The sequence below is a fragment of the Aphis gossypii genome, chromosome 1 (assembly GCF_020184175.1).
Source record: "Aphis gossypii isolate Hap1 chromosome 1, ASM2018417v2, whole genome shotgun sequence".
Lineage (NCBI taxonomy): Eukaryota > Metazoa > Arthropoda > Insecta > Hemiptera > Aphididae > Aphis > Aphis gossypii.
The window spans coordinates 20,037,302-20,052,087 of NC_065530.1; the positions used below are offsets into that span (position 1 = coordinate 20,037,302).

General features: G+C 28.1%; 1 protein-coding gene across 3 annotated transcripts in view; it reads left to right on the forward strand.

The window, feature by feature from the left end:
• Positions 1 to 14,786, forward strand: part of LOC114126242 (serine-rich adhesin for platelets) — a 238,023-nt gene that overhangs the window by 144,029 nt on the left and 79,208 nt on the right. For all 3 annotated transcript variants that reach the window (XM_050198246.1, XM_050198249.1, XM_050198248.1), the window contains exon 5: positions 3,535 to 3,650. In XM_050198246.1, the coding sequence (XP_050054203.1) occupies positions 3,535 to 3,650 (116 nt within the window). The remainder of the gene's footprint in view (positions 1 to 3,534; positions 3,651 to 14,786) is intronic.

Consider the following 14,786-nt stretch of genomic DNA (forward strand, 5'->3'; position numbering starts at 1 on the left):
TTTCTGTTGTCACTACCGACAGCCATAAAATTTCACAGGCACCGCACCACGGAAACCGTTCGCTCACATAATATGCCCTCCACCACTAGCCACGAGTATCATAAATCGAAATTTCCCGGGGCGTAGGTATAGCCTGAACAATTTATACTATCCCCGAAAAACTGCACTCCCACTAACGACTCCGCTTTCAGTAGGATCGGTTCGGCGAGGCCACGCACGTTTGTTACGGCATAAACGAGCGAATGTAAAATATATTACTCGGGAAACTCGTTGCGTAATGAATTCGCCATAAAAAGGTTGATGAGATTCGGAAGAAGTGCTATAAAAAAAATAAAATAAAAACGGGGGAGAAAGTAAACGGAGCGCAGTTAAAGTTCGCAATGTGTTGTGTTCAACAGACATTTTCACACTAAGTACCGCCGACAACGTTCGTGCTATGCACGCGCATATATATACAATATAATACCGTTTTCCTCGCAAAGTGGACGATGCACAGCCGTAAAATATTTGCGCGTTTAAAATAATTGAGAGATGTGTTTGAGCTTGCGTGAAAAGTTGTTGAAAAATAACCGATAACGTTCTCATTTGAATTTTCTCCACTTCTTGTACGAGCATTAAAATATCCGTTCACGCTACGACATAAGTTGCCAACAATATTCTTTCAATAACAGTCACGATCGCAATTGTTTTATGTACTTACCTGATGCAGAATCACTCTCAAACCAAATATTATAATATGTTATTGGGTTTTACGTAATAGCTCTTACCCCATAATCATGCGCAGACACTTTAAAACAGACCAATCGTAGATAATAACAAATGTATTCAAATTTATAAGTAAGTTAAGGGAGTAGCGGGTGGTGGAAAGTAAGGAGTACGATTTTTTAACCACTAATCACTATAATATTAACATTAGATGCACACATTGACTACAGTATATATCCACTAAGATATCACATACAGTAGAATAATATTTAATATTAAAATTTATAATATTACTATGTATTATTATATATTATCTATGATAGGTATATATATAGCAAATATTAGTTATTACTTATTAGTAAAATTTCAATCAAACGTTAATAAAACATATTCAGTGTAGCATTATAGGTATATAACTTTTATTTTAGGTAAACTTGAAAAAAAAATGGAGTATTCAACTACCTAACTACCCTTACCAAGCTTATGAACTTCCTACATAATATAGTATATTCATAATATTATAAAAAAAGTGTATTTCAGCAACACTGCAGCCTTAATTATCGCAATACAAATAGGTTTCCTATTCGTTTTTTCACCTCGTAAGATTTATCAAAATTGGACGGTATATTTTATAGTAAACGTGTCCAATAAATATAGATAGTTATTGTCCGAGCTCAGCCGTGATTATCTGAAACAATATTAAATTACCTCGTTAGACGATCCACGTGTGTTTAAGAATTGTAAGTACAGCTGTAATACTCGTAATAATCGAAATGATTATTGGTATAGCTACTCGATTTTGGATTTCCACACACGCATTTTCGGAACAAAATGAGCTTAGTATATTATTGTAGTTTACAGATGAAATTTAGTTTCTCAAATATTAGGTTTAATCTCAGTTCGTATATAAACAAGTCAAACTTTTCATCGTCGTCATACAAATGTGAAATGTAAGCATCGCGCGAAAATACACAACCCTTTTGTTTGCCCACGTTTGAGATTTTAGAGATTCAGTAAAATACTTAAATACAACACAAACCGTCTTCATATATTTTGTGTGATTTATAACGAAGAACTGTAGTGGGGTATACTCTTAATTTGTCAACGTCACCATATAAACGAATACAGCGGCAAAACGTCAAATCAACGTTAATTTGATGGCTGTAAAATTATGATATTGTTAAAAGTACAAATACGTGTAAATGTGTATTGCCTTTAGTTATTTTGAGAGTTTAAAGTAATTAAGTATTATATTTCCAACTACCTACTCAATAAAACGCAATATGCTAACGTCATTATGGTGTATCTATGAAGTCACTATAATATGAACCATCAAACTCTGACACGACTGAGATGTATATTTGTTAATTTTTGCAACACTTGTTATTCATAATATTTCCATTGATTTACAATCAATACACTGGTACCGAACCGCATCTGATTCGGATCGTTCAATAAAACCAAAGTGACAATAACATTATAATTATATAGTATTATATAGACTAACCCAATTCGCAACGGCTGTGTACTCGTGGCCATATAACGTCTTACTATATAATAATATACCTGCGGAGTGTGTGATTCCTTCACGTCAACACAATAATAATACTATAGCCGTTGTCACCGCAATGCGAGATTCTCGACGGGACGTTGGGGTAAATCATCCGACGTTTCCGTCGACCTGGAACGATGTGAACATTTGGTTCGGTAAACCTGGAAGAATATATTGCACATAATATGCATATATTTATATAATAGAATATAAGTTCGTAGTATTCGGTTGGTGCTCCTTCGTGCGTGCTTGTGTTTAATATAGACACACAATAATACATTATTATGTGCACGCGGAAGCTGTGGGTACATTATATGCTCGTGGTTCGTCGGAGCAAAGTCTCTGCTCTCTATATTATATCGTCTTTATACTCTGTCACTCTGTCAACAACTCTGACAATTTCCCTCTGCAAATACCTGGAGCGAACGGTTTTTCGTGCAAAATGGATTATTATCTCTTCGATTTAATGCGTGAGTGTGTGTGTGTGTCTGTACGTGTTCTGTGTCTGATCAACTCAAATTTAACCGCATTTGGCCAAGTTTTATAGCAGAAGATGGAGCTAACCATCCATAACGAAAAATGATCATTATAAACAAATGTCGTTGAAGTATACCTAATGATGATAGTAATAATATGTCAGTTTGGAATGTAATAATTAACGAAATATGTCTCATCAAAGTTTACCGTCTGCACACATCATTAAAACATTTATATAAATATATATAAAAATACATCACAAACGCGTAAAATGCAATTGAACTGAATAATACGACTGCCATAATAATATTATGGTAATTATTATTGTACTTAATTATGAATTTGCTTTAATAAATCGTAGTTATATTTTATGTGCTCGACTCTGATGATAAATTAACGTTGACACTTGATGTGTTTTATTTTTATTAAAGTTTCAATAAAAGTTTCACTCTCATTCTTGAATTTTTTTCTCTTTTCACGATTCGTCTAATTTTGTTATAATTTACGAGAGAAAAATGAAATAAAATACATAAATATGAGTAACATTTTTTTTACCTCGATGACTCGATTTTTTTGTCCCTAGGGAATTCCTATACACTCAATGCCTCAATGCAATATTTGTAACTCGAAAAATACATGAGCATAATTAATTTTTAACTCTCTTAAATTTTGAGTTATCGAGACTCGACTATATATAAGTTTAATAATACATATTTGAAAACTGTGTATAAACAGTCAAAATTAGCTAATAATGGATTTATATTTTGGAATAATATTTAATTATTAATTTCTGTTTACAGTTGGAAGCTCGGAAGACGTTAAGTCAGCAGATTTAAGCAAGTTAAATATGTCGAGGCGGTCAAAACCGGTGGCGAAAGCTATGTCTCCCAACAGACAGGGTCCCCAGCAGTGTATCGTAAGTACTTATATACATATATATATATATACACGCAATATATTTTATATACATATTTATTTATGGTTACAAACTGCAAAATCAGCACGATACATGATTCGATTTTATATAAGACCCATTATTTCACTCTAGTTATTCATAAATGCGAGAAAAACAAAAACAGTAGAAAATAATAAATCGCTATATTGATCTGGCATAAAGCAGTAAAGCATATTGAGTAAGGCGGTTTCTTTCTAAATGTAATAACGTTCGAAACCTTCAAACCCATATTACTGTTATTATTATAATATTATTTGCAGACTAAAAGGTACTCCACCGTGTACTCGTTATATACCGTCGGCTATGTAAGCAGACATGAGTGTTATTAACGATAATATTCCCTTATTCTCCTTCCCAATAGTCAAACTGAAAACAGCTTTAAACGAGCAGAAAACTTTGTGTATGAACATGACGTTGAACAATAAGATGGTTATATTATAGTCTTCAGCTCTAGTCATTATATATTATAATCCGAATACACGAATACCCCGAGGTTGATAATCTAAAAATTCAAATTCATCATATTTCATTGTGTTTAATTATTTTATAGCTGTAAAAGTGCGCCGAGTTTATTTTTTCTTTACTCATAGCAAAAAAAAAAAAAACAATTGGAAATTGGAAAAAACGTCAAAAGTTGAAAAAGTTTCAGCTGATACAGTGCAACTCAGGCGTAGAAAATATGTTTTAATTATCGTTTTCTCATTAACTGGTATAATCAATTAATCAAGAATGCAACAAATTTCAATAACCCTAGATTAACGCGAGTCTATCACAGTATACACAACATGAATTCAAATTAAATTTCAAATCCAATTTACACAGCTACAATGCTATGAATAACTTTCTTTAGTAAATAATTAATACACTTTTGATTTTATTACGATTGATTTGTGTACAGGCAGCTATTATAATGCATAGTATATTAATTTACAGCATATTTTTTATTTTTATTTTAATCAAACAGCTTATGCTATCGTAAAAAGAGGTTAAATCGACTCATAATCAAACATTGTTCACCAGTCAAGTTGTTATCTCTTTTCTCATTACGGTTCATAAATCATAATTACGAATGACTTTTTAGTAACTTCTACGGACTACTCAACTTTTTCGTAATCCTTGACATTATAATTCTTAAGTTGCTGCATTAAGAATTCTTCGATGACCGCTGTAGATGATTTCTTCGTCACAACCAAGAGTACCATATTATACCATACAAAAGTTTCCTCGGTATTTTATAAATCACAGACACAAACGAATATTTTGACTGCTAAATTCGTCTTGGCTTAATTTAAAAAGGGTCGACATTCCACGGAGATAATATTTGTAGTGCGAAAGTTTCTTCAACTCGTAAATTATTGTTAACTTCATATATATATATATATATTATACTTCCATCAACATTTTTCTCCAAAACACAAGATCATAACAAAGTGGAACAAAAACTATACAGTGTACACTTTCATATCTTATAATATCCATGAAGTATATTTTGTTTATCTGTGTGAAAAATAAAAAATTAAAGCCCGGAACAAAAAGTTTTTTCCACAAAAAAAAATGTTCCTTCTAATAATTGGATAATTCAATTTCTTCTTCCATCGTTCGATGGCGTCTGTGCGTCCACAGTAAATAAACATAATATAATAATCTTATCTACTCATATAAATCTAAAGTGGAATATAAATTGTTATTTATCGTGATATTTTGATATTCAGTCGAATAATGTACCATATAATATGTATTGCAGGCACTAGGAAATATTATTGTTTGGACTTAAAAACCTTTTTGGTTCTACCCTATAATACATGTTCATAATAACACCGTAACCTGTATATACTGATAATACTCACTTACTATATAGCATACTCTTGACTATTATAGACTATGCGGTAGGTATTATAATGCTATTTTGTTTTTATTAAAGACGGCACCAATGTAATGTTGTAGAAAGGACGACTTTTTTTATAATTCCATTATCTTTCAGAGCAACGTTTCACATGTTCCTCAAAGTAGATTTAGACACGTTCGTTTAAAGAAAACAATAAAGAGAAACTTAGAACGTGCTTTACGTACATTTTTTTTCAGACGAAATGATAGTTTTCTAGATAGGATCACGAAAGACCGTTTCAGTCTCTGCTATTGTTTAATCCTCCGTCCAAAATCCATTTCATTTTCACCTTCTTGTTTTCGCTGGTCTTATTATATTTATTTCTATCTTCTATTTCAAATAATACCTACAATACCAAAATCTCCACAAGCAATGAAAATAATGTTTTGTACAGTTATTTCAAACGTTCAGACAATTATTATAAATAATTATAAAATAATTGAAACTTATTACAACTGAATAAATTGTAGCATTATTTCCACCAGATGATATGATAAAATCAATTGAAACTCACTATTAGATCTTCATATCTACTCGAAATGATATTATAACATATTGTTAATTATTTCCTCTCAACCCTATATAATATATAATTTAAACCAAATTTTATAGTTTATAATATCAAAAGTTTATGGTAGCACGAATCTGAAGATTTATTTTAACTAAGTTATTTTTCGTGCAATATATATTTAAATTATTTTTATTAATAACCATAATAATATATTTCATACAATTATATTAACTTTTATTGTTATTATTATTGTTATTATTCAGTAATACATGATGACTTAATTTTGCCAATGAAAAATCTCATTTTTTAAAATAAATTTACCAGGAACAGTTTGAATACATATTAAAACTATCATAATATCATAATTAAACTCTTGCATTAATAATAAGCACTTGTAAACAAAAAAAATGATATTATTAATTATTCTTGGAAATATTCTTATGGTGTTCTTTTTTCGAGAATACTATAATTATCATAATAAATACACGTAAAGAAAATCATTGAGGTAAAAAATTAAATCGCTTGGTTAAAATATTTAAATTAATACTATGTTCATTTTTACATTCAAAAGTCTAATTATTCTATTTGAAAAAAAATTATTTTATTTTTCATTTATTACTAAGACTATATTATGTTGACTCCAATTCAATTAAAATATGTAATAAAAACTGTAAACATCTCTACACAAAATAGTTAAAGATATTTTTTATAACAAATAAAATTCATAGTTACATAATGTTGAATATTTTTTTATACAAGGAAATAAAATGTTTGTTAAATATATATTTGCTTTGGAAACGTCATATGCATCTAATACATTATACATACTAATATTAATATGATAAATATTATCTTTTTTTTTATATACATAATTGATAATTTAAATATTAAATAGTATTATTTGATATATTATTTTAATAATAAAATTTAAGGGTATCTAAGTACCTATTAAAGTATCCTGCTGATTTTAATTTGAAATAATTTTGTTTAACTTTTACTCTATACCTAACTTGTATTAGAAACCATATTATCTATCCTATAACCAATAAAAAAATAAAACGATTTTATGAATACAAACATTTTCATTTTACCATAAATACATGTACCTATTCAAACATTTTAAAAATTATGTTTTACAACTTTTTGTTAATCTTATTATAGTTTATAGACATATCATATTTTTAGAATTCGATAACAATTTAAATGTTTCAACATCAAAAAAAAAAGTTTTTATTTATTCCCATTACCTTTGCAATACAGTTTTATTGTTATTCAAGTACAGCTGCACATGAAATCGATGATTGTTGTTTTATATATTCAAGTATAATGCAGCTTTTTTTGTTCCTAAACGTTAGCTTCATAACACGTGTGTTGAATAATAATAACAATCTTATTTTATTACCAACACTTTAATAGTACTTGAACTTTTATTATTGGTTATGATACCATGACAAACTGTTATAAATAAAAAAACTCATCCATTATAATACCGAATTTATATCATTATGTAATTGTATTTTTTAAATTAGTTCATTAACTAAAAAATAAAAGTTGTACAGTACAGTGATACATCATCAAGCAGCGAAATACTGTTTTGAACATTTTCCACAGTCATTGACGTTGACTAATTTCGAGTGTCAAACTAAATGAATCGCTAAACATTTCGCTGTGGTAACTGTATTATATGTCTTGTCATATTATCCACCTCGACATATCGTCGGTGACGCTTTAACTCGTACCTCAACCCCAGACCATCCTAACCCATCACACACCTGTTGGCCAATTTCCTCCACACAAACGTTTGTAAGTCGATCATGAACATGTACATCACGACTGTTTGCAAAACTTTTAGAGCTAAAGTCACACATCTGTAGTAGGTATATTGTATTAGTATACCACGACGTTTTCTGAAAGTTTGTAGTGCGATTCCACGTTGATCAAAAGCAAACGCAGAAAAAAAACACTCGGTGACTTTGCAAAACGCAAGCCAGACTTAGAAGTTTCGAGAGAATTATTTTACGACGTGTTATGTCGAATGAGATATCCAAAACTGGGTAGAGGCAGCTGGGGCTTATAAAATTATACGACAGTTCCGTATATATTGTGAGCGTGTATGTGTATATAGGTAAAATAACAATAATGAAAGCATATGTGCTGGTGCTGTGTACACGTATTCTATACATATACAACATGCGAGAAGAGAAGTAATATTTACCAGAATTATTCATCTCCAGAGGCTTTTGTTTCAGAGTTTCGCTCGTTTTCACGCCATTAGGGTAATAAAATGTTATATAGAATTGAATAGGTTCAGCGAAAATTGTGTGCGATTGGGTGCAGGTTCTTTTTCAGTATTTTATATTTTTTCGGTGCAAAAAACACATGGAAAAATAAATTTTCTACTCATAACTCATAAGTATGATAATACGATATCGTTAAATTGGTCGTTGGTTAATTTGTATCATTATATAGTTATGCTCAGATCATTATATAATGTCGAATGATTTTAATGTTGCATAACGTTACACTATTAAACATCTTTATGTATATCAATGCACATATCAGGTATAGGACTATACGACCTGAATTTATCTAAAATTTCGTAACAAAACTCCACGTAATAATATTTTGTCCTGTTTTATATAATAATATAATACTAATACGTTAGTTAAATTATTTAAATAAACAAAATATTTTTCATAAAAAACCATTACCTATAATATAGTATGGTATATTTTTAAATTGTCTTTAATTTACAATTATAAAATTATTATGCCTAATCAGTTTTATTATTTATTATCAATATACATATTTTAACTAATAAATTGTTAACATTATTTTTCATAATGATAATAAATATTAAAACCGAATTTAATGTAGGAATAAATCAGTATTTTAAAAATATTTGTTCTGATAAATACCCTTATCGAGTCGTGTTCTATAAATAACTATAACCAAATTCAATCAAAATAACAATTTTAATAATCATAAATGTAATAAACATTACTCTTATTATTGTAACCTCAAACATAAAATGCATGTAGGTCACAAACACTACTTGAATGTAGATAATGCGTAATTTCTATAAAATTGCATTTGATTTAATAATTTATAATGGACTTTTCTTTTTACTATCAAAATCAATAACAAATATTTTAACAATGTAGTAGAATATGTAATAGGCTTCACGCCATAGATAACAATAATAAAAAAACAGTTTCCTATTTTGTTAGAGTCAAATATGCTATTATATCTATATACATTATATTTATGACGTTTTGATGATAATTTAAATTGAAATTTATCACAATTATATAATTATTAATTTCATTATATAACCAACTGAATCGCCAATAGTGTTTAATTTAATTAAAATAATTAATATTTTTCAATATGAACCTATTGCGAAATGATTTGGCCAAAATGTTTACTTATAAGATAAATATTAAAGCTTACCTTAGTTAAATTATTCCATAAACGTTCATTCTGCTGTATTTACTTTAATTGTAGCTCTATAAATATTCTGCATATATTTAAATACTAATTTAATTCATATATATATATTATTCAAATATATTATATATATAGTTATTTTAGCGTAAGAGACGTTACAAATAATGATTCAGATTGTCAATATTTTTTTAATAGAATTGAAAATAGCAATTATATACATAAAATAAATAATCATACAACGTTATTAATTTCTAGAAATGTTTATGCCCAGTTATTTATTTTTTTACCTTTTTCTTATATCTTGTTGAAGTTTCCATAGTTTTATACTTTTTTTATGTAGGCACGCCGATGAAATTATTTTCATAAACTTGTTTAAACTTCCTTACAAATGAATCCAGAGTTAATGTAAAATTAAATTAAATTCCATACCAATTAGGTAGCACGTTTTCTTTTGCAACTCTCTTTTTTAATAAAATCGAATGATTTTGCGTTTTAAATATCGGCTGCAAACAAACTTTTAAGTATTCTTGGAACGCGCATATTGATATTACTACTACATAATATGCTCTTGTTAGATCAAGTATAAACTATTATTGTAAATTTGTAACAAAGGATCGGTATCTTTTAGTATACTGTTTTACTTTTCATAATATTATAAACACAAGATACGTTTTAATACGTTATTATTACAAATAAACATATATAAATATTTAATAAGAAAATTATTATTTTAATTACTTAACTTTATTTTTATTTTTAATTTACGTATTATTTTTGAATAATTAATGCGTAAACATTTAACGATAATCTTTTTTCAAATAGAGATACCCTCTCAGAAAAAAATAACATTAATTAATTTTAACATTACTGAATATAAATATATCACTTGTAAATTTAAAACTAAGTAATATTTTAATTTAACTTATCATAATATTTATAAATAGTATTATTATTATTATTTTTATTTTATGGTAGTTAATTATTATTAACTAAAATTTAATATAATATCTTCGTGTCATTCACAAATTCGTAGAATTTATTTTTTTGCAAATCACTACATTTCAAAAGTACTTAATCAATATATTATCATAATATTAACTATATTATAACATAATTTGCAAAACTGATTGATACTTTTAAGAAAAACATACACAAGATATACCGCGCTACGTTCATAACGTGTGCTATGTTTAACGTTTTGATTAAATAGTTCGAATACTTTTTTTTTATATATCATTTTTCAAATTATGTGGATAACATATTAAATCAAATTATGATAAGGGATGCAGTTCATTCAGAAGTTCACAAGGTTATATTAATATTATCTCTCATGGTTAAATGTATATTTTATAAATTCAAAGTCATGTCCAGCATGTTTGAATCCTGGGTTTCGAATATATTTTTATAATAGGCCGCTTTTCAAAATATCGTTTCATAAATTTTAACATAATTATTCTATTTTGTTCAAATATCTTGGTACAATTCTATTCAGCTTGTTACGAGTTGTGTGTTTATTTTTTCATTGTAACGGAAACAGTTAAGATGGCACATAATTTAAAAATTATTTTCAACTATATTTTCTGAAATAATGATACGATGTTCAGACGTATTACTATTTATTTTTTATAACAAAGTTTAAAATTGTATGAATCGCATGTAAAATAATTAAATCTATCCTGATATTCAGTGGACATTATCTAAGTGCTTTTAAAATCCAACTTATAAAAAAATTGTATATTTAATATATTTTGAGTTATTGGTTTTAAATTTATCCTGTTCATAATAGAGTTAGTTAAAAAACTAATTAAAAATTAAACTATCTTGTTTTGTAAATAATTATCCCATTTTTTTTTAAAATATACAAATTTAGTCTTAACATACGAGTATTAATGAACAAAAGTTCCAACTTTTTATTTTATTAATAACAACTAAGGTTTCAAAAAACAAATTTAAATAAAAATAAATACATAATTTTAACTATAAATTTACCTCTTGTACCTACTTAAAAATCGTTTCTAATTTTAAATAATAAACCAACGCATACAGGTTTATACTATCATATTATTATATTATATAGGTGATGAAACAGTACATAATCCCTCCACTACACTCTTATTGTAATTTCTCAAAAATATATTAAAGCTATTAATAATATATACAAAAAAAGTTTCATAAAATATTATTTATAAACAAAATAAAAAATAAACAAACCTCTTTTGTGAGTATTTAATGTCATAAACATACATCATGTCATATATTATATCGTAGCTTTAAAAACATTTTAACGCCTAAACTATAATACTTGGTTGGCCTCTGTCCAGATATTATTATAATATCTATTGTCATTACGCGATAAAATGCATTATATACAATTTAGGATAAACAAGTCAGAAAGATAAATATCCCATTTCATTGGAAATCGAAATTTATTATCCAACAAAAAATCGTATATTAAAGTTACGGTAACTGTCGTAAATTGGTAATAAAAATACACACAACCGTAAAATACACGTAAACAATTCTACAAGTCTACAGAGCACGTGACTATTGCTAACACAAAAATCAGCTTGCTGAATAAAAATTAAATCGACCCGATAATATGGTGCATCAAACTCAAATAGCAAAGTCATAATTAAATAAAAAAACACGATTAATAATGGTTTCATGAAAATGACCACTTACACACCCCGACTGTTAAGTCCTGACATCCTTATGTTTATGTACATTTAAAATCGACCTAATGATAAACTGAATTGGTGAATTCGTAGCTATCGATCGTATGTGATCAACAATATTCTTATCGCACTCGCTTCCAAACCATTTCGATAAAACGAAAATGGATAGCTAGCGAAACGACAACGGTTATCGAAGAGGACCTATCGAATCGCGCTAAAAATAAAATAAAAATCGAAAAATACAGAAACATCGAAATAGACACCAGTGACGGATGCTGATGAACAGGTGGACATGGTTGAAGTAAAAGAAAATATCGTTCGACATTATAATTTCATCGGAGCGTGTATGTGATCGTTCCGCTTCCGGTGTAATGCACAAACGCCCGGGATGGAGGAGCAGAGAGATTGAGAAGGGTAGGAGCTGGTTTGTTCGAGCGATCGTGGCAGGGTAACACTTGGTATTCGCCGTTTCATCCCCCGCTCGCTCTGGTGCCCTCACGCGCACGTTCACGCTAACGTCGAGTTTTTAATATTCATTTTTTTTATTTTTTTCATTATTTTTTTTTTTGCCAACGAACAATTTCACGAGCCAGTGCTTTTTTCCGGACTGCGGAACAACGTTTAAAAAAGAAATGCGTGTCGGGAATCGGGCGAGGTGTACGGTGGCGGAGGCAGTAGAAATAGCGATAGTATTAGTAATAGTAATACCAGTTAGTAGTGCTAGTGGTGCTAGTATTAGTTTATACTATATAATCATGGTAGTAGTAGTAGCAGTAGTAATGGTAATAATAGTATAATATGGTAGTCACTATAGCATTAAAGTATATAATATTATAGCATGTAATTATTAGTAGCTGTGCGCGAAATGGCTACAGCAGTGGCGGCAGTAACATTAAAAACTAGGAACAATACCAACGACACCATCACCTTCAATGTCAATTTTACGGAAAATTTCTCGCATTTCTCTAATCGATAAAGAAATAGCAACATAGTACATCGAATGTAATAAAAAATATATATAAAAATATTTTGATTTTAATAACGTCTCGTATACGCGGAAATGGATTACTTTTTTCTAATTATTCAAGTTCGATATAAAGTATCAACAATTTTATTTATTTTTTGAATTTTCATTTAAAGATAAGTGATTATTTATCGATCCAACAAAGAACAATACGTCACTAATATTTTAATAAATAATGACATTATAAATACGGATATTAAAATTAACTTTTTTTGTTTACCAACGACTCACCATAATGAAAACCATAACAATCACATATGAAACAGTTTTAATATTTTTTTTATCTCGGTTTTTAAAGTTCTGAGCTCTTCTACAAATAAGACAATTTTTTATTTTTAAATTAACAAAAGCAGTATTCATATAAATCGTATTTCAAACACAGTTAGTTTTATATAATTCAATATGTTTTTGTTACTATATAATCATAATACAAAAATTTCATATTTATTTGTACTAGTTTATCTCATTTTTGAAGCATACTATTTTTTTTTTTATTATTATTCTAAATTATCTAAATAATTGTCATCAAATAGTCAGTGAGTTTGACTGGTACGGAATTTATAATCATTCGGACTCACTATTCTAATAGAAAAACAGCGCAGAAATTAATCCAAAGATAGTGGATTAGATAAAATGGTTTTAGTTACTCTTTACAATGAATAAAATTTAATATTATTCTTTGATGTATTTTATAACCAACCAAGTATTATAATAGTGTACGGCACACCCGAAAATAAACACACAATAAGGTGTACCTAAAATGCCTATATATTACGCCGTGTAATCATAATAATCATTGTAACTATGATGATATTGCGTGTTAACAAGATGTCAGAAAATGTACATAAAATCAGTAAAAACTGATTAAAATTGAAGAAGTCACTTGGAAAGTATGCACTGATACAAACTACATTTAAGCCGGTTGTTGTGGATTAAGGCGTGTAGTAAATACGAATCTAAAAGGACGCGAATTTATCGCGTAAACCGTTCGTAAACAATTAGAGTAAGTTTAATCAGCCAACACTAGTATCTGTTTAATGTCAACGAAAATAAAAATGATTTTATACATTTTACGTTGTGTCAGAAAATATGATACGTTGATCATTTCTACTTCGATTATATTTGCAAAATTAAACTCATTGTATACATTACGATTTTTGTTATTATTGTTACTATTATTGTATTATTGTACTGACTTTTCACTTTGAAATTTTTAAAAAATGTTAGGATTATAAATTTAAAAAAAAACAACAACAACTATAGATTCAATGACATTAAGTGCATATATTATATAACTGTGTCCGGCGTAGACCCAACTGATTTATTTCTAGTGTCCCTTGGGTCTCATTTATCTGACAAGAACTTTAGATTATGAATTATTTATTGGTTTTTAATGCGTATTAATATTATTATCGACTAAATACATGTACAAAATTTGTTTTTAGTTAAAAAATATTAATTTAAGTATTAGACTGCCCGTCCCGGGAGATTTGCTGTGTTAACAAAAAGTAAAATAAACCTAACAATTAATTATCTCTTACTTATAAATTAC